This window comes from Eulemur rufifrons, chromosome 12, assembly GCF_041146395.1.
Source record: "Eulemur rufifrons isolate Redbay chromosome 12, OSU_ERuf_1, whole genome shotgun sequence".
NCBI lineage: Eukaryota > Metazoa > Chordata > Mammalia > Primates > Lemuridae > Eulemur > Eulemur rufifrons.
This window is the reverse complement of record NC_090994.1, coordinates 3,857,107-3,882,082: the sequence shown is the minus strand read 5'-3', so window position 1 is coordinate 3,882,082 and position 24,976 is coordinate 3,857,107. Positions and strand designations below refer to the sequence as shown.

At 45.9% G+C, this 24,976-nt stretch overlaps 1 protein-coding gene across 5 annotated transcripts in view; it reads left to right on the top strand.

Annotated features, from left to right (window-relative positions):
* The window catches only part of MSRA (methionine sulfoxide reductase A), a 286,825-nt gene that overhangs the window by 192,979 nt on the left and 68,870 nt on the right, over positions 1-24,976 (top strand). For all 5 annotated transcript variants that reach the window (XM_069485085.1, XM_069485081.1, XM_069485084.1 and 2 more), the window contains one exon: positions 10,301-10,407. In XM_069485085.1, coding sequence (XP_069341186.1) covers positions 10,301-10,407 — 107 coding nt within the window. The remainder of the gene's footprint in view (positions 1-10,300; positions 10,408-24,976) is intronic.

The window sequence follows — 24,976 nt, the reverse complement described above, 5'->3', positions numbered from 1 at the left end:
TCTTGTCCTTTAGTCTCAGCTGAAGACAACCCATCCTCAGAGAGGTCTCCCCAGCCCCACGTGTTTCTCCACCGCCGCGTGCTCTTTCCTTCCTAACGCGTATCTCAAGGTAGAATTATTTGTCAGTTTACCTGCTTCTTGTTTATTCTCTGACCCCTCCAGAAGGTAAGTGTCGGATTAAGCGTTTTCTCGTTGAACGAGTGAACGAGCCTCTGTTTCTGCATCTGGGAGACAGTTCCTACCCGCTAAGCGTGTGTCGGGATGTACGAGGCAATGTCGCTCGTGGTGCCTGGTGTAGAGTCAGCCTCGGTGTCTGGCGGCTTTTGTACTCACGCCGCCTGTGGAAGAGCCACGTCCACCAGCTGCCGTTTGTTTGTCTTGTTCCTTCGTGAATCCCAGCATCTCTCTGTCATTTCTCCCCGGCTCGTGCTCTGATTACCCCTGATGGTTTCCTATTCTTGGTTCAAACCCTTTATCCTCAATCAACTCCTCATCAGCCCTCTCCCTCCCGCACCCACCCTGCACCTCCAACACCACGCTCCTTTTTGTCCTCAGGAGGCTTGGCCTGGCCTGCCCAGAGGGCCGCAGCACCTGTGCTGTTTCCTGGGCCCCGGCCGGCACACCCTGGCTGGCTGTCTTGGCCTCCAGAGCCATGAGTAGGGGACCGTGTGGGGCTCCTCAGCCCGTGCTTGAAACTAGAGAACCTCCCTATCCCATGCCCTTGGACCCCACATGCCCCCCAACCAGACACACATACTCACCATGAAGCACTGCTCTGGCCGCATTGTTTCCAGAAGGTCCCCAGAGACAGGGCCCCTTCCATCCTCAGCAGGTCTGCCCGTCTCTTCGCAGGGCACTCTGGAGCAGTGAGCCCCCGTGCTGTCTTCTGGGAAACATTAACTGGAGGGAGAAAAATCCCAGTCTCCCTCTGTTTCCCATCAACTTGGCGATTTAAGTACTGGTGTTCATAGATTTGAACTCGCCAAATTAATATCTGAACTTGGTTGTGCTGACCCTTTTAAGTTAGTTTTTTTAAAAAAAAACAGTCACCAGTTTTGAAGGACTATCCTTTTTTTAGACCATGTACAAGGAATCTATCATCTGCAAATAATTAGACAGTGGGAATTATATTGTATTGCTAATGAGCAGATGTGCATACTGATAGTGGGGAACAGCTGCACAAATATGCAAAAACGACCCAAACCCAGCATTATGAATTCTGAAAGGGGTTGCATTCTTTTAGGAATTTCAGAAACCGAGAAAAATGAAACAAAGAATTTAACTGATATTTTTCTTTATTAATTGTTCTTTCAGTCGTACTTTTCCTTGCATAACATTACCGTACATGTACATTGCATCTTTGCTATTTGCAGAAGTGTTACTCGCACTTTCAAACCCCTGCCTTGTAAGGCTGTAGAGCTTATAGTTGACATCTTTCCTTTGCCTTTCTCGTGTCGTTAGGGTTTTGTGGCTCCAAACTGAATGAAAGACTTACTGGGGGTCTTTTCTGGGCTGAGCATGGTACTTAGCTGCTTACGTGTCCATAATCCCATTTGATCTTTAAAGTAACCTGTGAACCTTAGACCCTTTTTACAGATAAACAAACAGGCCCAGAGATGTGATTTGGCACCAGCCAGTTAGTACATTATGTGACAGAGCTGGAATTTGGACCTAAGGGCTCAGTTCTAAGCCTGTGTTCTTCCATTGCGTGGCACACGACCCCATGTTATTATACAACACTATTAGCGCGCCGAAAACATGACCCACCGCGGCTGGAAACAGCAGCACATTATCCAGTGATCTCGAACCCCTTGTGGTGCTCATTATCCTTTTATAATCCTGTTAGGGATTTGCACGATGAGGAATCAGGCTTTTGAAAACTTTCGGCCAGGAGGAATTTCACATACGTTAAATAGTAATGGTTAGGTCATTTAGAATTTGAATAAATTCCTTTGAAATGATATAAAATCAATAAAAAGACATGAAGTCAGAAGAATTACTCTACTTCACCTAAAAGAGTACTAAATTAGAGAAGAGAAAAATCAGAGCTGATAACATTGGCAGGAGCTAGAATTTCCAGGTTCCAGGAATGGCAGGCTAGGTTATTGAGACCAACTTTCTCACCAGGAGCAACTCAAAATGTTGGATAAAATATAAAAAAGTATTGAAATCATCACGTCAAAGAGCTGACAAAATTGTTAGGCATTACCAGGTTGAGATGGAAGGGAACACAGTAAACCAGACAGGTACACAGAGAGTTAGTGATACCTTTGTTATGAGCAAATTTGCAAATCCCAGAAAATTTGAGATTTGAGAGCCTGATGAAGGCTATAGAGAGCGTGACTGACACAATTAGAACACTGGACCTGGTGGACGTATAGAACGCTGTCCCCTACACCTGGGAGGGCACGTCCTTCTCAGTTGCACACGGAACATACACTAGGCCGTGAAAGGCTCAGTATGTTTCAAAGGGATTAAAATCATGTAGATCACGTTTCTCTCATCATGATGCAATTATGCCAGAAATCAGTAGCAAAAAGATATCTGGAAAATCCCCTTATGTTAGAAAATTTAAAAATTTCTAAGTATCCTATTTATCAAAGATAAATCATGATGGGAATTAGGAAATACTTGGAATCAAATGATAATTAAAATACTACACATCAAAACTCGTAAGGCATAGCTAACTCAGTTCTTAGAGGGAAACATGGAGCCTTCCATTCATACATGAGAAGAAAGGCCAGGCCAAGCGTCCGTCTCAAGAACTTAGAAAGTCAGCAACAAAATAAACTCAAGCAGTATAGAATACAGAAATAATAAAGAGCAGATCTAAAAGAAATGGGAAGCAAACATGCAGTAGAAAGGATCAAAAAAAGCCAAGAGTTGATATTTCAAAATGGCCATAAAATTGATAAAACTTTGGGAAACTGATCAAGGAAAAAGTGAGAAGGCACAAATGTCCAATTTCAGGAATACAAAATGGGATGTCACTACAGATGCAGGAGACTTTACAGATACTAGGGGGGCATTATGAGTAACTTTATGTCAATAAATTTGAAAAGTTAGACAAAGAAATTCTTTAAAAATACAGCTTAGCAAAACTAGACTATGATCATTAAAGAAATTGAATCAGTATTTAAAAAGCTTCTCATAAAGAAACCGCTATGTTCAGATGGCTTCATCAGTGAGTTCTACCAACATTTAAGGAAGAAATAATTGCAACCTTCCATGTTGCCTTCCAGAGATTAGAGAGAGATGCAGTTCATCTTATGATCCTTGCGTAATGTTGATACCACAACTCGACGATGTAAGAAAAGAAAATTATAGGACAATCTTACTCATGACCGCATATGTAGAAATCAGAATTAGCAAACTGAATTTAATAGTACAGAAGAAGATAATAATCATGACCAATGTAGGTTCCTCCAAGGAATACAAGCTTGGTTTAACAGTTCAGTATTAACTCATGCAATTAACTACTTTAGCAGATTTTAGAAAAACATATATGATTATTGAAATAGATGCAGAAAATGTATTGAATGTAATTCAGTATTCATAAATGATAATAAAAAACACATATAAAAGATGACTTTGTTAATTTGATAAAGAGTGTCTGGCCGGGCATGGTGGCTCATGCCTGTAATCCTAGCTCTTTGGGAGGCCAAGACGGGAGGTTTGCTTGAGACCGGGAGTTCAAGACCAGCCTGAGCAAGAGCGAGACCCTGTCTCTACAAAAAATAGAAATATTAGCCGGGTGCAATGGTGAGTGCCTATAGTCCCAGCTACTCGGGAGGCTGAGGCAGGAGGATCGCTTGAGCCCAGGAGTTTGACATTGCAGTGAGCTATGATGAGGCCACTGCATTCCAGCTTGGGTGACAGAGTGAGAACCTGTCTCAAAAGAAAAAAAAAAAAAAAGAGTATGTACAAAAGCCTACAGCGGGCATCATACTTAATAGTGAAACATTGATACAGCAATGTCACTCATCAGCATTGTGTTGAGGGGTCCTAGCTCATGCAGGAAGTCAAGGAAAGAAGCAACTGTGTAATGACTGAAAAACATGGCAGATGCCTATTCACGTCTCCCCAGCCGGACATTTCCCATCCTCCCTTGCAGTGGCCACATGACAGAATTCTGGCCAATGGAACGAGGCAGAAATGACATATGCTACTTCCCAAACCTGGCCCATAAAAACCTCCTGCATGATCTGTGAACTTTTTTCTTTATATCCCAATCTGCTGCTAAATGTCAAAGCCAAGGGAAACCTTGGAAGCAACATATTGGAGATGGTTAAGCCACTGTCAGCCTGAAGAGTTCACGAAGCAGAACTGTTACCAACTTCTTTTCGCCAATTGGACTCTGCATGATTAAGAAAGAAACTTATGTTAAGTTCAGTCACTGGAATTTCAGGGTTTATTTATTTACCAGGAATTGGTACCCTGAAGTCGACTGGTACCAACCAAACTAAAAAAAACGTGGCATTGGCTTAAGTGGTTGAGCAGCTGGAAGGTCCAATATTGTGTCTTGGTTAGGGTTTGTGAACCGATCAATTCTCCCCAAATTGTTTTATAAATTCAGCGCAAACCCAGATGAAATCCCAACAGTTTTTTGTTGTTGCTGTTTCTGTTCTTTTTGTGATCTTAACAACTAATTTTGACATTTATAAGGAAATGCAGAAGTCCGAGAACAGGAAAGATGCTGCTGCCTAAGAACAAGAAGATGAGAGGAATTATTCTTGCAGATACCAAGAGTCATTATAAAGCTACAGCTATTAAGACAATGTGAATTTGATGTAGGCACAGATGCATGGACCAGTGCAATAGAATAGAGAGCCCAGAAGCATACTCGTCTCTGGACATGACAGGTGATACAGTTGGCATTTCATAGTACAGGGGAAAGAATGACTTTTTAACCAATAGTGATAAGATGATATTCTTATAGTAAAAAATCCAATTGGATTTCTCCCTCACACCATATACAAAAATCTAATTCCAAGTAGATTAAAGACCTGAATGTGAAAGGCAAATGTGCAAAACTTCAAGCAGATAATATCATTATGACTTTGGGTTTGGGAAGAATTTCCTAAACAAGGCACAAAAAAACACTAATCCATAGAGGAAAAATATTTGATAAATTCAACTATATTAAACTCACAACTTTGGTTCATCAAAGAACATCATAAAGAAACTACCAAGAACAGGAAGATTTTATTTGATGAAGGATTAGTATTCAGAATATTAAAAAAAGATTAAAAATATATATGGTAGATTTCTTTCAGGGAAAAAAAAAGACAAGCCACTAATAGAAAAATGAGCAAAGTACTTAAATAACAGTGAAGAAATATATGAAATGAAAATGTCATTATTAATCAGGCAAATGCAAATTTAGATCAAATGAGATTCTATTACATACCAAGCAGACTGACAAAAAGTAAAAAGTCTGACCATAGCAGACTTGAACGAATTGGCAAACATTTAGAGCTCCAGGAACTCTTGTGCAGTGATGTGGGTTTGTAAATTGGTACAGCTACTCTGGAAAAATGGGTCAGCATGTTGTTAAGTTGAAGACACGCAAACCCTATAAGCCGACAGTTCTATTTCTGGGTATGTGCTCAAGAGAAACTCATGCATATGTGTAACAGAAAATATGTCAAGAATGTTCTTTGCATGCATTGAATGTTTCTTGCAGAACATTCTTGACATGTACTCTGTTACACATATGCACGCATGTATTCTGTTGTACACACCTGTGTTTTGTTATACCTAAGGTGGTGATGTTCGTCAACAGGAGAACGTGTACATACTTCGTGGTTTATTCATGCAGTGGGATATTATAAAGCCGTGAAAATGAAGACAGTGGAAGGAGCTTATAAGCATGGTAGTAAGTGAAAGATTCAAACCACAGTATGATTTCACTTACATAAATTTCAGAAGCAGACCAAACTAAACTATGTTTTTTCAGGATGTGTCTGTGTGCTGAGGAAATTGTCAGAAAAACCAACTAGAGAGAGTGAGGGCATTGTCCTCAGTGAGGACACACGGAGGGCTCTGAAAGAGGCTGGCCGTGCTCTGCTTCTCAGCATTGCGGATGGTTATGTGAGTGTTCACTTTATATTAAATAATTACAATCACATTATATAGTATGTTATCTATAACAAAGTAATAATAAAGTGGACACTTTAATAACTATGCATTTATGTTATATGTACTTTTGTACATTTGTGTTTTATGTATTTTTCTGTAAGCAAACCTGGAACCTACAAAGGCATCATACGTTGATTGCTACTTTTGCTCATAATGTGACCAATATCCGTGATGAGGGACTAGCTCCATGCATGTGCACGCACATGTACCCTTCGGACTGATTCAGATGTACACATTCTGTAAATCTCATTTGCATGCCTGATGTTTTGTAGTGGGGAACTTTGGCTGACTCATTGCTATAAAACTTTAAGAATCGGATTGAAAATGGTGACATAACAATTTGAATATTTTGAAAGTGTCCTTATACTTTCATTATTTGGCCAAACTTGGGAGATACTGAGTCCCAGAAGATATTCTTGGAGACATACAATAATTAAAAATATTTCCCCTTTGGCCAGTCATAAATAGAATTTCCCTTTCATACAAGCAAAATCCACACTAAGATAACTTTTTACCTTTTAGGAAGAAATCACCACCTCTTTTCAAAATAATTTATTTATGAGCATAGAAGTAATGCCTGCTCCTTACTGAAAATCAAAACCTTTCTTTTTGTTTTTAGATACCGAGTGAATATTTGGCACCTCTATTAGATAACAATATGCTTTTCTCTCCCTTGAGATGCATCACATGAAAAAATACAGAGAACATTGTGACAATGATAGTGACCACAGGGTCTTTCCTTTTAGAAGAGAGCCACGTAGTATCTTTCATAGTCCACTACATTTCACTTTTTTTTTCACTTAAATTACATATTATTTACAAATTGGAATAATATTGGGTAAGATCATGGACTTTGGAGCTATGGTTCCAGAGGCAACACTGGCCTTGTCCGGGCTCCTAACCTCTTTCTGAGTGTTAGTCTCGCTTTCTGGGACCTGGGTTTGATAGTCACACTCCAGGTACTTGCAGAATTGGGATAACGTAAGTAAAGCCCACGTGAGGGCTCTGGGATCATTAGCTGTTTCGATGACTTCTCTCCCTCCCTCCCTTCCTTCCTTCTGATGAAACAACGGCTGTCCATTCATTTATTCAATGTTTTAAATTTAAAATGGGCCATCCGTTGAAATTGACAGAATTAACTTTTCAGTGAGGTAAAGTAAGATCATTCCATATTAATAAGGCTTGTCTCAAACACCTGAGGGAAGGGCCAGGTGTGCCAGGAAGGCTCACGTGGGCGGTAACAAGTGCCGCCTGTCACTGTCAGGGATACAGGCTCGCCTTTCCCTCGGGGACCCTATTTTCCAGCAGAAGGCAGGAGGCCACCCTGGAACAGCACGTCGGTTGGGTCTTCCACTCAGGCCATCATCCTGGACCACTGCCAGATGCAGGTGGCCTTTTGCTGCAGCAGACTGTGGTTTGGGGTCATTTTTTTTCTTAGCAACAGTCTGTAGAAGGGAAGAACGTGGAGTTCATCCTGGTGGGAGCCACTCTATATTTGCAACCAACGCGGATAGTCCCGCTAATGCGTCTGCTCCTTTGAAGTTCCCTAAGGTGGGGTAGTAATTTCAGACCCTTAGGAATATGTCCCCACCTGCCCTGGTGTTCACTATCAGCTGGTCACTCCTGGGACCCCACAAAGTGATCACCTGGCACCAACCCCCAGCGTGAACTTCCCTTTAATAGTCCCGTGTTCGTGTCTCCAGTCAGGATGGATAAACTCGTCTCCTGGGCTTCAGTATGGATTAAACATTCCTCTGTTGTCTAGTGGTTTCTCCAGCTCTGCCGAGAGGGAGAGAAGTCTTAGAGCACTCTCAGGGTGGTTTGTCCCTTTAAAATCTTCTTCGGAGAAGGTGGATGGAGAAATCTCAAACAGTTGGTAGATGCCAAGAGGTCAGTCCTCATGAAGAATGCCCCAAAGCCCAGTCCTCATTAATCAGTTTATAGAGTATTATGGGAGAATTTTAAGCACAAGATGTTGTTTCTGAGCCAGCAATTCTCCATTCACCCCCCCACAGCAAGCCCACTGCTTGCTTTCCTGGGATGTGCAAACAGCCAAACAGTGTCCATAATTTATCCTCTTAGTTTTTCCAAAGCCGAGTGGAGGGCACAGTGAACTTTGCAGTGTCTGTTGAGACTGTGTAGAAGAGAGTTCTGGGTCATCGAAGATTGACTCAGCCAACGTTCCGCAGAATTCTGCAGCTCCCGCGAGTCTGATCTTTCCATGCATCTCTGGGCCCAGGTGTGACTTGTCAAGATACCTGTGTGGCCTCACGCTCAAGTGACCAGCTTCATGTCCCACCAGACCCCGTGTGGCACCCGGTCCTGCCTCTCCGCAGTCCTCAGAACATGCCAAGCTTGTTCCTATTTCCCCGCACCTTACACGCCACATCCAGGAGCCCTTTGTCCCATTGTCTTCCATTGTTTTGCTGTAACTGTTTGTGCATCAATTTGGAAAGGAGAAAGCGTGTTGGTGTCAGGTGGATTGAGGTTTAAATCATAGGACAGCCATTTACCCTCTGTGTGACCTCAGTTAATGTCAGGTGGCAGGTCACGTAATGTCTCTGATCCATAATTTCCTTTTGGTCCAAGAGGGTTATGAGTATCTCTGTTGCAGGACTCACGTGGGGACTAAATGAGGAGTGACACCCAGGACCTAGCACAGCCGAGTGCAGTGTCGAGCTCGTGCCTGCTCTCCTCCCGCTCGCCCTCGTCTGGGTTATTTCTGGAGATCAAGGATTGTGGCCTAATTCTTCTGTGGCCTCCACGGTGTTGAGTACACAGTTGGCACTAGATGAGTTCTTTTTACTGGAGAGAACACACTTGTTTGCAGAAGAAGGAAAGACATCTAGGGGTTATTCTGTCTCTCAATGACATTTTTCTGTCCTTTCTCAAAATGTAATTTTGGCTAATTTTGCCCTCTGCAGAACAGCCTCATAAAGCCCATTTAAGTCAATTTATGACAGTCGAGTATTTTGTTTGTTTCTTGATTCAGGGAGGAGAAAAACGGGGCCGCGTCTTGTATTTGCAGCAACTCCTAGATGCTGGTTTTCTGTCCGGGTTTTACCCTGTGGAGCCCCCAGGCATTTTTCCCGGTGAACCGTCTTTCTCATCCGGGCTTCAGGCTCGCTGCTGAAGTGCTCATCTTCTTGAGAAGCGGGGCCTCAGGGCTTTGACACAGCTGCTGCCTGCATTGCAGCTGCTCTTGCAAGCAGTTCCAGTTCCTTCCACGTCCCAGCAGGCATCACGCTGTTCCCTGGGCCTTACCTTTGTTCTGCCTCCTGAAGAGCATCTCACCCCTCAGTGCCCACCTGCTGCTCTTCCAGGACAAGAGCTGCAGCCTCGATACAGTCTTCCAGAACTGGGCCCCTTCCCCCCGGTCACGTGAACTTACCCACTCCCCTCTTTGACCTAATACCTGGTTGTCTTACTGGTCTCCGTTTCCCTTTACTGTACTTGGAGTGTGACTGGTTGAAAAATGATCCTGTCTCTGTGTCTTATTTCTAAATCCCTGGACCTGGTCCATTTGACTACGACACGGGGACCTACAGGGGCTCTACGGTAAGGCTGTGGCCGTTGCGTTGTGCAGACTCCATCGCTCGCTCAGAAATGGAACGCCACCCACACGTCAGCCGCTGGGACAGGGGGACAGTGTGCTGTGCTGCCTTACGTCCCAGGTTTCCCTTGGACCAGGTGGACGACCTCAGTCGTAGGTGTAGGACTCCCGCATGCCGGGCACTGGGCCAGGCGCTTGCACACATTATCCCATTTCCCCTTCGTCCACACAGGGTGTCGCATTAGGATCCGAGGAAATGATGTGCGTCGCAGTATGTTCCATGTGATAGGTGGAGTAGGTTCTTACCTAAATATTTGCGTATAAAGATACATATTTATAGAGCATCTAGTATGATCCAAGACCTGTGATAAATTGACCTAAGTTCAAAGATATTTGTTATAATGAAAGCAGACAAGTCAAAACAGATACATTGCACGCTTGTTTAAAGAAGGCTCTGTGGAGATAAAATTATAACAAGCCCTTAGCAGCACGTCAGTCCTAAAGACCAGACGAGAAAAGCGTCAGAACCCCTCGGCATCTTGCCCAGGTGGGCCTGGCACTGTCGCCCGGGGACCCTGGTAATCTCTCTGTTTTCCGCTCTCCCAGGCATGCGCCAGGGCAACGACCACGGCACGCAGTACCGCTCAGCCATCTACGCGACCTCGGCCCAGCAGATGGAGGTGGCCCTGCGGTCCCGGGATGACTACCAGAAGGTAGGGGCCGCCGTGACTAGGGCCACGACCCGACTTCACAGGAGAGCCTGGTTCCTTTTACCTCGCGTCGTGTTCTGTTTGCACAACTGTTAGAAATTTCTCTCGGCCTCTTGGAATAGAGCCTGATCGACGCGCTCAGTGCGATTTTAAGAGCAGGCTCCTATGCGTTTCTCTTTAAAATCAGCTTATCCATTTGAATATGTCACTTGTGAAAATACAGAAAATACAGTTTCTGTCTCTGTCTCTCTCTCTCTGAATCTCTCTCTTTTCTTCTTCTCTCTGGATTAGTTTGCTCTTGGGCCACCAAGACAAAACACCCCAGGCTGGGCAGTCTGTTGTCTCTCAGGTCTGGAGGCTGGAAGTCCAAGATCAAGGTGTGGGCAGGGCTGGCTCCGTCCGAGGGCTGTGCGGGAAGGGTCTGCCCCAGGCCTCTCTCCTTGGCTGTCCATGCCCGTCTGCTCCCTGTGTGTGCTCACATCATCTTCCCTTTCTCTGTGTCTGTCTCTGTGTCCAAATCTCTCCAGTCACATTATTGGATCAGGGCCAACTCTAATCCAATCTGTGAAACCCTGTCTCCAAGTACAGTCACATTCCGAAGAGTCAGGACCCGACATATCTTTTTGTGGGGGTCAGAATTCAACCATAATCCTCGCCCTCTTGCCAGTAGCAGTAAATTGAATTATAATAAAAATACGTCTCAGAGATATATACATTATATCACAAAACAATTATTTTCACTATTAACTTACATTGTATTTTTAAAACTTCCCTTAACAGACCAGAATTATGCAAAAAGTCTAGCACGCAGCAGCCCCAGGAATGTGTGGGTTCTCCACTCGTTCCATGTGGGGCAGAGAGGTGGAGTCTGGGGCGGAGGCGTGTCCACCAGTGAGCAGGTAGCAGGACTCACGGCTCATGGTCACTTCAGCTCTGAGGGGCTGAGAGGGTCGAGGGAGGTGCTGATGGAGCCTATTGGTGTGATGTCTGCTTGGCAAATGTGTAGTCCCTTGTCCTTGAGTATGGGCTGGATTTAGTGACGCACTTCTAATGAATGACAGAGTGATGGGATGTCACTCTAGATTGGGCTAATAAAAGATTGTGGCTCCCATCGTGGGACTCTCTCTCTCTCTCTCTCTCTTTCTGGGATCACTTACCCTGGGGGAAGCCAGCTGCCACGTCATGAGACAGCCCCGTGTAAAGGCTCACGTGGCAAGGGGCGGAGGCCTGCCAAGAACCACGTGGGTGAGCGTGGAAGCCCCCCAACCCCAGTCCAGCCTTCAGATGGGACTGCAGCCCTGGCTGACAGTTTGATTGAAGCCTCATGGAAGACCTTGAGCCAGAGGCACCCAGCTAAGCTGTGCCACAGATACCATGAGATAATGAATGTGTGTTCTTTTAAGCTGCTAAATTTTGGAGTAATTTGAATACACTCTTATTTCTGTTCTGAAAAGATTTTACCTTTAAATTATCCTTTCTCTTGTCCCTTTCATCCTGGCTTTTCGGCAACGGTGGGCTTATCTGGGCACTGGTGGTGGTGGTTACACATGTAGCCTCTGGCATCAAATTGTCTCAATTCTCATGTCATTTGTGTAACTTATCATCAGGTGCCTGACGCTTAGAAAGCCACCTGTCTTATTTAACTCAAGTGAATCTATGAGGATGAGGGGGGCCCCATTATCCCCATTTTTCCAATGCTCAGAGACATAGGGCAACAGCCATAGAATAGCTGGCATTAAAGAGAAGACAGACTGGACGCAGAGGGATGAGGTGGGCAGCTGCTGTGGGACTCTAGGCCGGAAATGATGGGAGTTTTGTCTGGGATGGTAGAAGTGTGACTGGGGTGAAGGGATACGTAGGAAGTGCAACGAATGGAACTTGGAACCTCACGGGAGGTGGGCAGTCAATGAGAGGGATGGGTCCAGGGTGACCTACAGGTTTCTGGCTGGTGACTTTCTTTACCAAGGTGCAGAGGAGCACAGGCAGATGTGTGGGGAAGGTAAGTTTTGGAAATGGAGTTTGAGGATGATATGGGCATCCATGCAGTTATTGGGAGGAGACATGGGCCGTTCCTACCTTATTGGGACTGTTCACTGGGTTAATATTCAAGAAGCACAGGGCCTAGCATGTAGTAAGTGCTCAATAAACAGGAGCCCTTATTATTATTGGGAGTTACCAACTTATATTGAGTCAATGCAACCCCGGTTACTGATAAGATCACTTGGGAGAAGTGGTGAGATGAGAGAAGAAGACTTAGTACCTGAGGATCACTTACGTTTGAGAGATGGGTAGAGGAACCTACACCAGGCAAGATGCCACACCGGGCCCCATAGAGGACCCACCCCAACCAAGAACTTAAAAAGGAGTTCGATTTGGTTTCATCCCAGTATGTTTAATTATAAAGGCAACGTTTGTAATTCCTACTAGAAGTCACAACTGATCAATACTATCTATAAATTGCCTAATGTAATGACTCGTAATCCCCCAGGGTACCAACAGTAATGCTGAGCAGCTCTGGAAGCATGTTAACCTCCCTCTAGAATATCTTGAGATGAGATGATATCCTGCTGTTCACAGTGGAGGCTTCAAGTTCAAAAGGGCATGGCCTTCCCTGTGATGACTGAGAGGCCTACTTAGCCCTCATCTTCCAGTTTCCATCCCAGTACGGTTTCTACCTTTTGCTTGCAACAGAACCCATGTTGATTTTAGATAACTAATATCCATAGGAGATAAAACTTAGGTATTAATTAATTAGCTGCTTTAATCATTTCTCCCTTATTTCAGTCGATTTTTGAAATGTTAATCTTACATTCTAGATAGTTCTAACCAAATGCTTTTTGGGCATTCTGTACCTAAGCATATGAGAATTAAATACGTATATACATACATCTATTTTTTTTATTGGCTTTTAAAAGTAGGCTATATATATTTTTTTTCATAAATATTGGGGATTCCTATGCCTCCAACATCCAGATATACACTGCTGTTCACATAACCACATACAGCTACTTTGTCACCAGCTCAGAGAACAAATACTGTCCCATCTCTTTTATGGTATCACATAAATAAAACTGGCCCTCGATTCCACCGGGAGGTGAGTTGAAGTTGGGTGTTTCTGTCCCAGCTAATTGACTGAAACCCAGCACCGCTCGCCCTCCGCCAGTGGCAGTGGTCTCTTCTGGCCACATGTGGCTACTGAGCACTGGAAATATGCCTGTATGACGGAGGAAGAGAATATTTTATTTTAATTAATTTAAATTAATATTTGAATAGCCACACGTGGCCAGGGGCTACCCTATCAGGCAGCACAGCAGTCCCTTGGGGGCGATTGTGGGTGTGTGCGCCGCACCGTGGGGGCTGGGGCACGTCATCCTGGCTTCCTGCCCCCCACCCTCACCATGGCTTATCCCAAGGGCAGGGGACGGCCGTGGAGTCCTCGTGCCCATCGGAGGTGCTGCCGCAGGAACTGCTCCCTCCTTTCCCTTTCCGGACAAGTCGTTTCCGTCTCAAGAACCAAAGCGTCTCATTGCGTACCCCATCCTGGTGAGCAGTAGGGCTCACTGGGCGCCGTGCACAGCAGGTGACCCGGGGTTTTTATCTTAGCCTGGGCCCCGTGGAAAGCAGAGGGCGAGCCGAAGGCTTGTGTGTGGGGACGCAGTGGGGCGCGTGGTGCCGGGGAGCAGGAGTCAGGGGCAGGGGCAGTGGGAGAAAAGGAGAAGGACCCAGTACGAGTTGGCCTCTGCTACCAGTAACAGGTTGTTGGAGCCTTATGACGTGACCAGTCATCCCGGAGCGGGGGGGGGGGGGGGGGGGGGGGGGGGGCTGGCGGGGCCAGCAGGCATATTGCCCCTGGATGTCGTTTGCGCTCTGGGTTGCACACATGCAGGCTCCGGGGACTGCGTGCCGGGCAAGAGGCAGGACGCACGTGGTGTGAGTGTGGGCCTAGGCGCTGGAGGTGGGTGTGAGAGCCCGCACGGCCCTGGGCGCCGCGCTGGGGCTGGCGTCGGCGGCAGGTGAGGCCACGAGTGTTCGAGGTGGCGTGCGGGTGCTGGCTGCGGTGCGGCTGTGTGAGTGCTGCTGCCACTGTCCCCAGGACGTCCTTCCCAGCCCCAGTCCAGGGAAGGCAGCTGACAGCAGTGGCTCAAGGATGATTTGCCACAATCAAGTGACTTTCTGGCACCTCTTAGAGCAGTGAAAGAAAAACACAAGTTTAATTTTCAGCAGGACATCCTGCTACAATCATATAGTGATAGAATATGTAGTTTATATAACATGGTTGTACGTACGGTGTGTGTGTATATATATAACAATGGCAATAATAATGGAACAGCAATAACAGTACCGAGTACTTATTACATGCTAATTACTGTTTTAAACATTTTACTGATATAATTAGTAAATCTTTGACTATGTTTATATGCATACATAGCTATAATGGGTATGTTTAGATATAGGTGTGTATCTCTGTGTCTTTATATAAAATTGTATGCATTCATGTATTCCTGAGGCCTTTGTTTTAGTTTTAATACAGGTATAAATTTCTAATGGTTCATTCAATTGGTATTATTGATAATACACACACGTGCACACATAAGAAATCAATAATTTGCAATGCCCTCGAGAGGTGATATTATCAGCTTTTATACCATAAAGAAGTTGATCTGTGCTTTTACATTAACCTTAAAAAGTAATGTGGGGCTGGGTGCAGTGGCTCACATCTGTAATCACAGCACTTTGGGAGGCTGAGGCAGGAGGATCATTTGAAGCCAGGAGTTTGAGACCAGCTTGAGCAACATAGCAAGACCCTGCATCTACAAAAAAATGTTTAAACAATTAGCTGGGCATGGTGACACACACCTGTAGTCCCAGCTACTCGAGAGACTGAGGCAGGAGGATCCCTTCAGCCCAGGAGTTGGAGGCAGCAGTGAGCTATGATCATGCCACTGTATTCCAGCCTGTATGATAGAGCAAGACCTGTCTTTAAAAAAAAAAAAAAAACGGTAATATGGTTTCTACTAGAGTCTACAAAATAAGGGGAGATTCAGATCTCACTAATTCCTTTAACCACTGATGGAAGGAGAGCAGGGAGCTGAGGAGGTGACCCTGGAATCTGTTCTCCAGTGTTTTACATCTAGGGTGACCTTGAACAGACTCCTGAAACAACAGAGGTGTTTAATCTAGGGAGAGTCATTTTTAACACTACCGGATTAGGGTCTAGAACTCTATAATCTCATCAAAAACATTCAGTTTTATTTCTAAAAGCAGAGAAATTCTGCAGATGGCTCGTTCCGTTTTATTTATACTGCTTTCCGTTTTAAAGGTCTGGCCCTGTCCCTCCATTCTGGGAATTTGTCTTGTTTGAGCCCTGGTGGGACCCCACGCACTAACTATAACATTGACTAGGTTACTAATTTAATAGTCTTCACTAGTTCGCCCCCAGTGACCCCCTAGTAACCAGCTTCTTCAGCAACTTCTTTATGTGTGAAGTTCAGAGTGACAGGATTGCTTACCACAGAGCAGCCATTTGAACATAAAATTAGCTGATTTTATCACAGGGACCAATTGTTGAGCTAATTAGATGTGCAGTACTGCTGAGGAGCCAGAAACCAAAAGTGATTTTCCATCGAAACTGTGGTTTTCTGCAAAGTTGGCTGGGCCGTGGATACCCGGCTCACCCAGGACCGCAGGGAGGGAGGACCGGCTGAAGAAGTTTGGGAACTTCTCGTCAGTACAGGAGGGGCAGCAAGGCCTTGAGGAGGATCCAGGCTCACAGAGTGAAACTTGAACTTCACACTGAGCTTGCTGACCTTGAAAGTGCTGGATGCTGCTCACAGATGTTTGACAGCTGCTTTGCGTCTTTGGTGAGCGGAGGACGTCACATCAAATGTGGCGGGTGGTGGTATTCTCGCCTTTCCAGGAAAAGACTTCCAAATCTTTTCTTGCCCTCTCATTTAAAAAAAAAAAATCCCCACAGAGTTTCACGGTGGAATTATTTGCTTATAGCATTAATGGGAAGAGATAATCTAATGTATTATTAATTGTTTTTGTATTATCACACACGGACAATTTACCTCCCAAGTGAACCTGCCATGAAAAACATTTTCTAATATCACAAACTGAACATGGTCTCTGGTAGGGGTTGGGCATGGTTCACATGTGATTGGAATTGAATCTTTCGATCATGACAAATTATGTTTCTTGAAATTTGAAAGGCAGTAAATCTAAAGATAGTTCTCTTGGCCGCATGACCTAGCTCCTTCTCCCAACTCCTGAAACTTTTTGAATAGCATGCACAACATCTCTGGATATTTCTTCCATTAAAAAGAGAGAAGAAAAGCAGTGTTTTCTTTTGTATACATTTTACAATATGGTAAGTTCTAATAAGAATTAAACCTTTCTAGGACCAATGCTAAATGACTCAGTATGTTGCAAACCTGTCTCTGTCAGTCTCTCAGCTTTTATTCATCCATCCATATCTTCAATGTGTAGCTATAATCTTTAAATATTTGCCATAATTTTATCTTAAATTTCAACAATCTGGCACATTATCTATCATCTATGTGTTTGTCTATACTCAATACAGTGTCATTTTAAGGAAAAGTGCCCAAAGTGAAAGGCAAAAAAACAGTATGTGATGATGATTAGGTTATAGCTAGCAATTTTTAGAAGAAAGGTTCATCTTTGATAATTTAATTTTCTTCCCACTTAGATTGCAGCCAGATATTCAGTGACTCCCCATGTCACGCTCCCCAGTGAAGCCCTGGAAAGTTGTGGTTTGACCGCTGCATGTGTAAGAGAGAGAGAGAAGGAGAGAGAGCAGTTGTCATTACCAAATATCCTACTTAGCTGTGCTATCAAGTTTCTGCTGCTTTTCTCTATCATCAAAGTTTAAATGCCACCTCTATGTCAGTGACACTCAAATTCATGGTCCAGGTCTACCCTCTGGGCTGCAGATCTCCATATATGACTACCTACTTGTCATTTCTACTTACTCATCAACACGACGTTCCCTAACCCGAAGGCTTGATCTGCAGCCCCATTGACAAGCCCCACCCGTTGACGGCTTTTCCAGTCACCATCATTGGACTTGCTCAAGCAAGACCCTCAGAAGTCACCCATGATTCATCCCTCCCCCTTGCCCCTCACCTCCAGTCAATCAGATTAGCAGATTCTCCCTCCAGAACATAGCTCCGACGCACCTGCTTCTCTCATTTCCATGGTCACCATCGTAGTTTAAGCCACCGCTATCTGCTCCTGGACCACTGGACTTCCTGCCTCTCCATGACTTCGACCACCCACACAGGGCAGCTGGGAGAGCTTCATATGTATGATTCTGATCATTCCCCTTCCCATGTCAAAGTCTTCCATGACTCCCTCCTCTATTTGGAATGAAACTTGAACTCCTTGGCGTGGTCTACCAGGTCCCACAGGGTCATTTCGCCGTCTTCCCACGAGACACCTGTAACTTCTGATCATGTCTAATTCTTGCCCAAAGCTCATAACCTTTTAATAAAGCTCGAGAACTTCTAGAGCTTCTCTTTGAACCATAGGCCTTCAATATTGTACTGCCATGAACATCAAAAAGAATGGTCTTCTAGTTCTTTGTATTTCACACTCGATTGCTATGCGGACCCACTCTTGCCACAGAGACTCAGTCCAGAGGCTGGAGAACTGCTGCCTGGTCTAGGGTATTGGCATGAACTAGGTGCTAGGAGGCAGGGACTCCCCCATTAACCACAGTGCTCTTGACCTCTCTTGCAAACTCTCTTGACACAGAAATTGCTAATAGTACAATCATTCAACAATATTTAGTAAGATTAAGTCAGTGGTTGGTACATGAAACTGTCTTCCTTTCCCTAATTTGCCAAATCTCTGACTTTTCATCCCCACATTAATATTCTGTGGCTGCTATAACCAATCACCACGAACCTGGTGGCTTAAATTAAGAGGAATGTATTTTTTCATGGTCCTGGAGGCCAGAGGTCCAGAATCAGTTTCACTGGGTCAAAATCAAGGTGCCACCTGGGCTGTGCCCCCCCAGGGGCTCTAGGGAGAATCTTTTCCTTGCCTCTTCCGGCCTCTAGTGGGTGCCACCCTCCGAGGCCTGTGGCCACAGCACTCTAGCCCCTGTCTCTATGGCCACACGGCCGCCACCTGTTCTGTGCATCTGATCTTTTTCTGCCTCTCTCTTAGAAGGACAGTTGCGATTGCATTTCGGGCCCTCCCCCAAGTGATCCAGAATAATCTCCCCATCTCAAGATCCTTAATTTAATCACATCTGCAACCTCTTTGCCATGTAAAGGAACATTCACAGATTTGGGGGATTGGGACAGGGCCATCTGGCTGGCCCTGAACCCCAGGGCCCCCAGGGCCACACACAGACCACTCTCTCGTTTCCCACAGAGGATGCAACTTGATTTTCTCTTTCTTGGGGTCTTTATCTAGTTTTGAAGAGAGAGGTGAAAATTTGCAAAAGTTTATCGCCTTTCAAATATCACTGCCTTCAAAAAAGACCCAACTTTATCCCCCTACTGCTTCAGAAATAAAGTGGCATACCGAAAATGATAATAGAAGAGAAGTCCTAAGAGCTAAAAGGATGTTTGGGAGACGGGGAAATGAAACAACTGTGTGTATGTGTGTGTGTAAGCAAAATACCTTTTGGGCGGTTGACAAGAGCGTTCTAGGACTCTCTTAGTCACTTACTATATCTTTGAGCCCAGACATAATCTCTCTGATCCTCATTTTTAAATTATCTAAGTGTGGACAATGAAATTTCCCAATAGATTTGTTATAAGAATTAAAAAAAAAATACCCGACATACACAGGAATACATATAAATATACATCCACACGCTGGCATGCATTAATTGAAGCTGAGCCCCTTCAGTTTTATGATCCAGAAAATAGCTTTAATTATGCCAGTCCAACTGAGGGAAATTAAATATACTCCATGAACATCCAGCCATGCTATAACCGTCATAATATAACTGGCCCTGAGAAGCCCCCACCAAGAGATACAAACAGATCCTTTGTGTTCTAAGTGTCTATCGGCTGAAAATGTCCTTCTCTCCTTACACTCCCCTAATTTCCTCAGTAAATTAATAAATTAATTACCTTATCAAATATTAATTACGTCCCGATTCTTTGCCAGACTCACGTAACAGTTGTTTTTAACAAAGCTATCTCAGGAAAGATCTTGTTGAGATCTGTTGTAATAAACTGTCCCAAATACAGTCACAAAAGCTCCCATGTGACAAATGTTCTTTTCTGTATAGAATTTCCTGTCCTGAATTCTTCTGATGTTTTCTGCATTAAGTAAGCTGCTGGGGGACTCCCATTCACCGTGGTGTCCCCAGTGCCTGGCACTGTGCTTGGCACCTAGCAGATCGTCAGCAATTTGCTGACCCAAACTGAGGAGCTGTAGCACAGAAAGAAGCCAATCTTGTTTCTCCTTGTTGCGGACTATTTGTGTCCCCACCCCCTAAATTCATATGTTGTGGCCTTCATGCCCAGTGCAGTGGTGTTTGCAGATGGGCCTTTGGGGGGTGATTAGGGTTTAGATGAGGTTGGGAGGCCGGACCCCGGAGAGGGGACACCAGAGAATAGGCTCTCATGCTCTCTCTTGCTCTCTGTCTTAATGCTCGAAGAAGCCACATGAGCACACACCTGGCCTACATGCCAAGAGGAGAGGCCTCAGAATGAAACCTACCTTGGCCACACCTTGAATGAGGACTTCCCAGCCTCCACAACTGTAAGAAAGAGACGTCTATTACTGAAGCCACCTAGTCAGTGGCATTTTGTTATGGCAGCCTGAGCTGACCAGACAGCCTTGTTTTGTGCACTCAGCTGCACGGAGGAGCCATGGAGGAGAACACCTGGCCAGGACCCTGGCTTTGCCTTCACGGACCATGACCTTGGACGAGTCTCTGTAGCTCTTTTATAAAATGGGGAAAATAAGAACAGTGACGCTTTTCATAAATCTTAACAGTTTTCAGCACTTTCTCCCATATGCAGAGTGGCCTTCACACCCACAAGGAGGGAAGGGCAGGATCTGTTCTCCTACCTGCTTATGAGGAAACTGAAGCTCACAGGTGTTCATTCATATTCCCAAGATGATACAATAGTAAATTTAGGGAGTTCGAGTCGTTCGACTCTGAATTCCATAAGCTTTTCACCCACACTGTGTGGAAGTACTTGGTTGTCTGTCAAGCAGTTTACAAATATGCTCATCCCTTGGTATCCAAGGGGACTGCCTCCAGGACCCTCTGCACATACCAAAGCCCACCGGTGCTCCAGTCCCTGATATAAAATGGCATTTACATATAACCTGTGCACAACCTCCCTGTACTTTAAGCCATCTCTAGATTACTTATAATACCTCATATAATACAAATGCTATGTAAATAGTCATACTGTATTTTTTAAAAACTTGTGTTATTTTTATTGCTGTATTTTTTTATGTATTTATAATATTTTTGATCTGAGCTTGGTTGAATCTGCAGATGCAGAACCGAGGACACAGAGGGCCACCTGTGTCAGAGTTTAAGGGGGTGACTCCAGAGATAAGGCTGCCCACGAGGACTTCATGCTGTTTTCCACTGGTCCTCAAATTCCCGACCGTTGTTAAAACATAGGATCAGCCAGTCTTCTTTTCTGTTGTGAACTGAGAGCATGGCAGGATTATTTCTGTTTCTTTGTTCCCAGGGAAATGGGCAGGTTGCATGCTGGAAGTGTATCTTCTTAGCCTATCGTGTGCTCTGTGCTGCAGTGCTGAAAACGGGTCAAAGCAGCGAAAGACTCCCGTTTCCACCAGCACTGAAAAATCATTTATTTGCATTGGAAGACCCTGACTAAACGTGGGTAAATGTCAGTTGATATTTTCTGATTCGGGGATTAGACAGCTCTTCATCTTTTCAAAAAATTTTTATTTGTGCTGTTGTTTAAAGCATGAAGTTATGATTTGAAATGCCCATCGAAAGACCTTGAATAATTCATTCACTTACCTTGGTCAAAGAGAAAAATTCCCCTTTGTGTGCCCAGCAATGGAGATAAAATTCCTCTTAGACCCTGCCTGTAGCTTTGAGGTTATAATTACGGATTTATTATTATGAACTCTAAATAAGAACTTGGGGAATAAATATTTTAGAAGTGCCCATTTCAGGGAGGCAGGCATCTATATTTCTGTGTATGCAGCCGTACAGACAGCTAGATCTGGTTTAGTTGCATCTCAGTGATTATTTTCATTTCCACTTATTACTGTGTGTTAGCCTCCCTGCGTATGAGTACAGATTGCCCTTTCTTGCACTGTATTTAGAAATCTCTGTATTACCCTTGGGCATTTGTTCATTAATAGGGGGTGGGGAAAGGCAAAGCTTGTAATAATGGCCTTTACATATTAAACTGTGCGCACCCACATTCCGGCCCAAATGAAAAATCTGGTTTGTGTTACTGCCCTCTGGTGGCCCAAGGCCTTTGCTGCAGTGGCGGGGAGGTGCGTCCCCGGGTGGTGGCAGGGGTCAGTCAGGGGCAGTGCAGACCCCACATGGATCTTTTATTCATGTTCACTGTTTCCCATTCAAGTGCATCCAAAGCACCTAGGATTCCACACACTGGCCAGACTGATGACGGAAGAAAGCATTCTTGTGGGGACCAGGGAGACATTTTCATTTTAGGAGAGGTATCTACAAAATAACCCTGCCTGACACAGGGTGCCGTCTGAATGAATGAATTCAAATTTCTCCATGGGCCACACTCTTGCAACCCTTGTAGTACGCAAGATGATTTTAGGGTGTATCCAGATGTATCTTTTCAATCTTAATTGTTATGTGCTTATTTTAATATGTATCAGGAAAACTACAATGGGTGTTTGAAGCCCATGATTTCACAAACTTCACGGCTTAGGTGAAGAGCAGGAAATGGTAACTACACACACATGCGTTCCTTGCAGGGATCCATCTTCTGCTAGTCTGTAGATGGAGCGAAAACCCCATTGTGGCACGAGGATGACGTGGGCAGCCACCGCTCTGTCATTGCGTGGTCATAGGACCTCACCGCTCTATCATTGCTGGTCCTAGGACCTTGGATTGTTAACCTCTCTGAGCCTAGGTTTCCTGATTTGTTGAACAAGAGCGTAGTGGCTTTCTCAGGGAGTCCTAAGGGTTATATGATATAGTGCATATGTAAAGTGTCTGTCCCAGAACAGGTGCCAGTGTCTTCCTTTTCATCTCCCCATACCCCAGGACCCTTGTCAGGGCCCGCCTCCCCCTGTGTTCTCGTTGCACTTGGCTTGCAACACTCGCTTCTTCCGACCCATTGAGAGAGTTTGCACGTCTCTTCTCCTGGATGACGAGTGGGACTGTCCCTTGCTTTGCATCTTTGGTACTTTGCACGAAGCAGGCACCCTGGGAATGTCTGTCAGGTGCATTAAACCCAAGTGCAAAACAGCTGTAAGCAACATCCTCGGACACATTCAGTGCCTTTCATCTATCACTTGGGAACAGGACCTATACATTTTTCCTCCTCTTCCTGATTTCTGGGGTCTGATGACAGGAACACCATTAGGTTCCCGCCCACTGGCTGCAAGCAGGGAGGGGAAAAAAAAAAAAGGCAAAGAGCCTAGGTGCATATCACCTCTTATCTTACCAACACGTAGATTCATTCTCTCTCTGTCTCTATCTATAAAACATTCGTTAATTTCTGTGGACAAGAAAGAGAAGGCAGCGGAGACATTTTTAACCCAGCACTTCAGCTAGGATAGAGTCTATTTTAGAGACAACAAAAGGGCCTTTGTTGTTCAAGCAGGTAGATTTATAAGCCCTGCCCTGGTTTGGCTGCATAGACTGGCCTTCGGGATGACAGATCAGAGGACTACTGGGGGAGGGGACGCGGCGCCCTTTCATTTTGGGGGCAGCGAGGGGAGCAGGGCCCGGCGCCTCCCGCAGAGGCCGCGCGTCCCTTTTCAAACGCGCGTCGATTCTGTCCGGGCCCCACGTGGCTCCGCGTCCCGCGACCCCCGCGGTGGAGCCTCCCGGCCGCTCCCACCGGCCGTGCCACCGCCACCGCCACCGCCGGCGACGCTCATTTCGGGCTTCCCGAGATCAGAGCTTTCATGTCGGCCACGAAAGCCGGGAGCTTCGCGCACCTCGGGAGCGCAGATGAAAGGACGTTTGTGTTTGCGCGTGTGCGTCTGGAGCTTAAAGGACACGGAGAAGAAAGAAAACAGACGTTAGCGCTTTGCACCGACTTCAAACCAGGCCCGCCTCCCACGGCGGGGCCGCCCGCCCGCGCGCCCCTCCCCAGCGCCCCCGCCGCGCGCGCCGCCCGCTCACGTGACGCGCGCTCCGGGCCGGCCGGGCCGTCTCCGTTGCCATGGCAGCCGGCGAGCGAGCCCGCCCATTGGCTGCGGGCGCGGAGGGCCCGGCGGCGCGCGGGGTCAGGGCGCTGTCGCGGTCCCTCGAGTGCCAAGCGCGTGCGGGCCGAGCGGGCGGGGGAAAGTGGCCGGCGCGCCCTTCGCCTCCAACCCCTCCGAGCTCGGTTTTCCTCGCGTGTTTGCATTTGAAACTCGGCCCGGTGACCCTTCCCGCCGCTCACGGCCACCGCAGGTGAGAGGGCCGCCCGCCCGACCGTACCCTGCCACGCCACAGCAAAAGGAGGACGGCGTTCCATGGCGAAGTCTGCACCCGAACCCGATTGTTTTGAAAGTCATCATCCCCTCATGGGGATCACCTATGAATTTGCCAGGCGATCAGAGTCACTGTCTGGCCTCAGGGCTGCAAGTGACTCCCATCCTGACCCGGTGCTCTGGGCAATCTGTGACCCTGATCTTGCACCTGGCCAGACAGGTGTGGAGAAAGACTCTCAGCAGAACTACAGCGGCCTCCCTTCTGCTGGGGATTTGGGGTCCCTGCTGTTCAGTGAGAGGGGCATCTCTGTACCAGCCACACCCAGAGCCTCCGGTCCCCAGAGCTGGGGCACCAGTCGGGATTTGGCTGTGGCTGGTGACCTGGCCCCGTTGGGCCAACACTGAGCAGGGGTCAGCGGAGTTGGGGGTGCAGAAAGCACTTTCACAGACACCCCCTCCTCATCTGCTTTGTACAGGGAGCCTGGGAGGCTGTTGTTCTAATCCCTGTCCTAGGGAGACAGGCTGATGCCCCTGAGGTCACAGGGTTTGTAATTGGGGGAACCCAGGGTGCACACGCCGGTTCTCTGCTTCCGAGCTTTGTATGTGCCCATTCCACCCCAGCACGTGGGCCGGTGGGTTCCTCCTGGACGTGTCACACCCTCACCTATGTATAAGTGGGGAAGGAGCCTGATGATGAAGGTCAATCCTCCCGTTTCTCGCCATCTTTTATCCTGCCAGCGTCCCATTGTATAAGAATGTGTCATTAGAGTTCGATTTGTCAGGATCAGGTGCTAATGGTGGAGGAATTTTTATGGTTCCTTTCGGTGGCAGAAACACATTGGCAAACAAAAACTTTTTACAAATTAGCGTGATCTAGTAAGAAAGGAAGCGTGGGAAACAAAAGGATCTGGTTGGGAGGCTATCATTATGCCAAAGACACTTGGTTAAATTA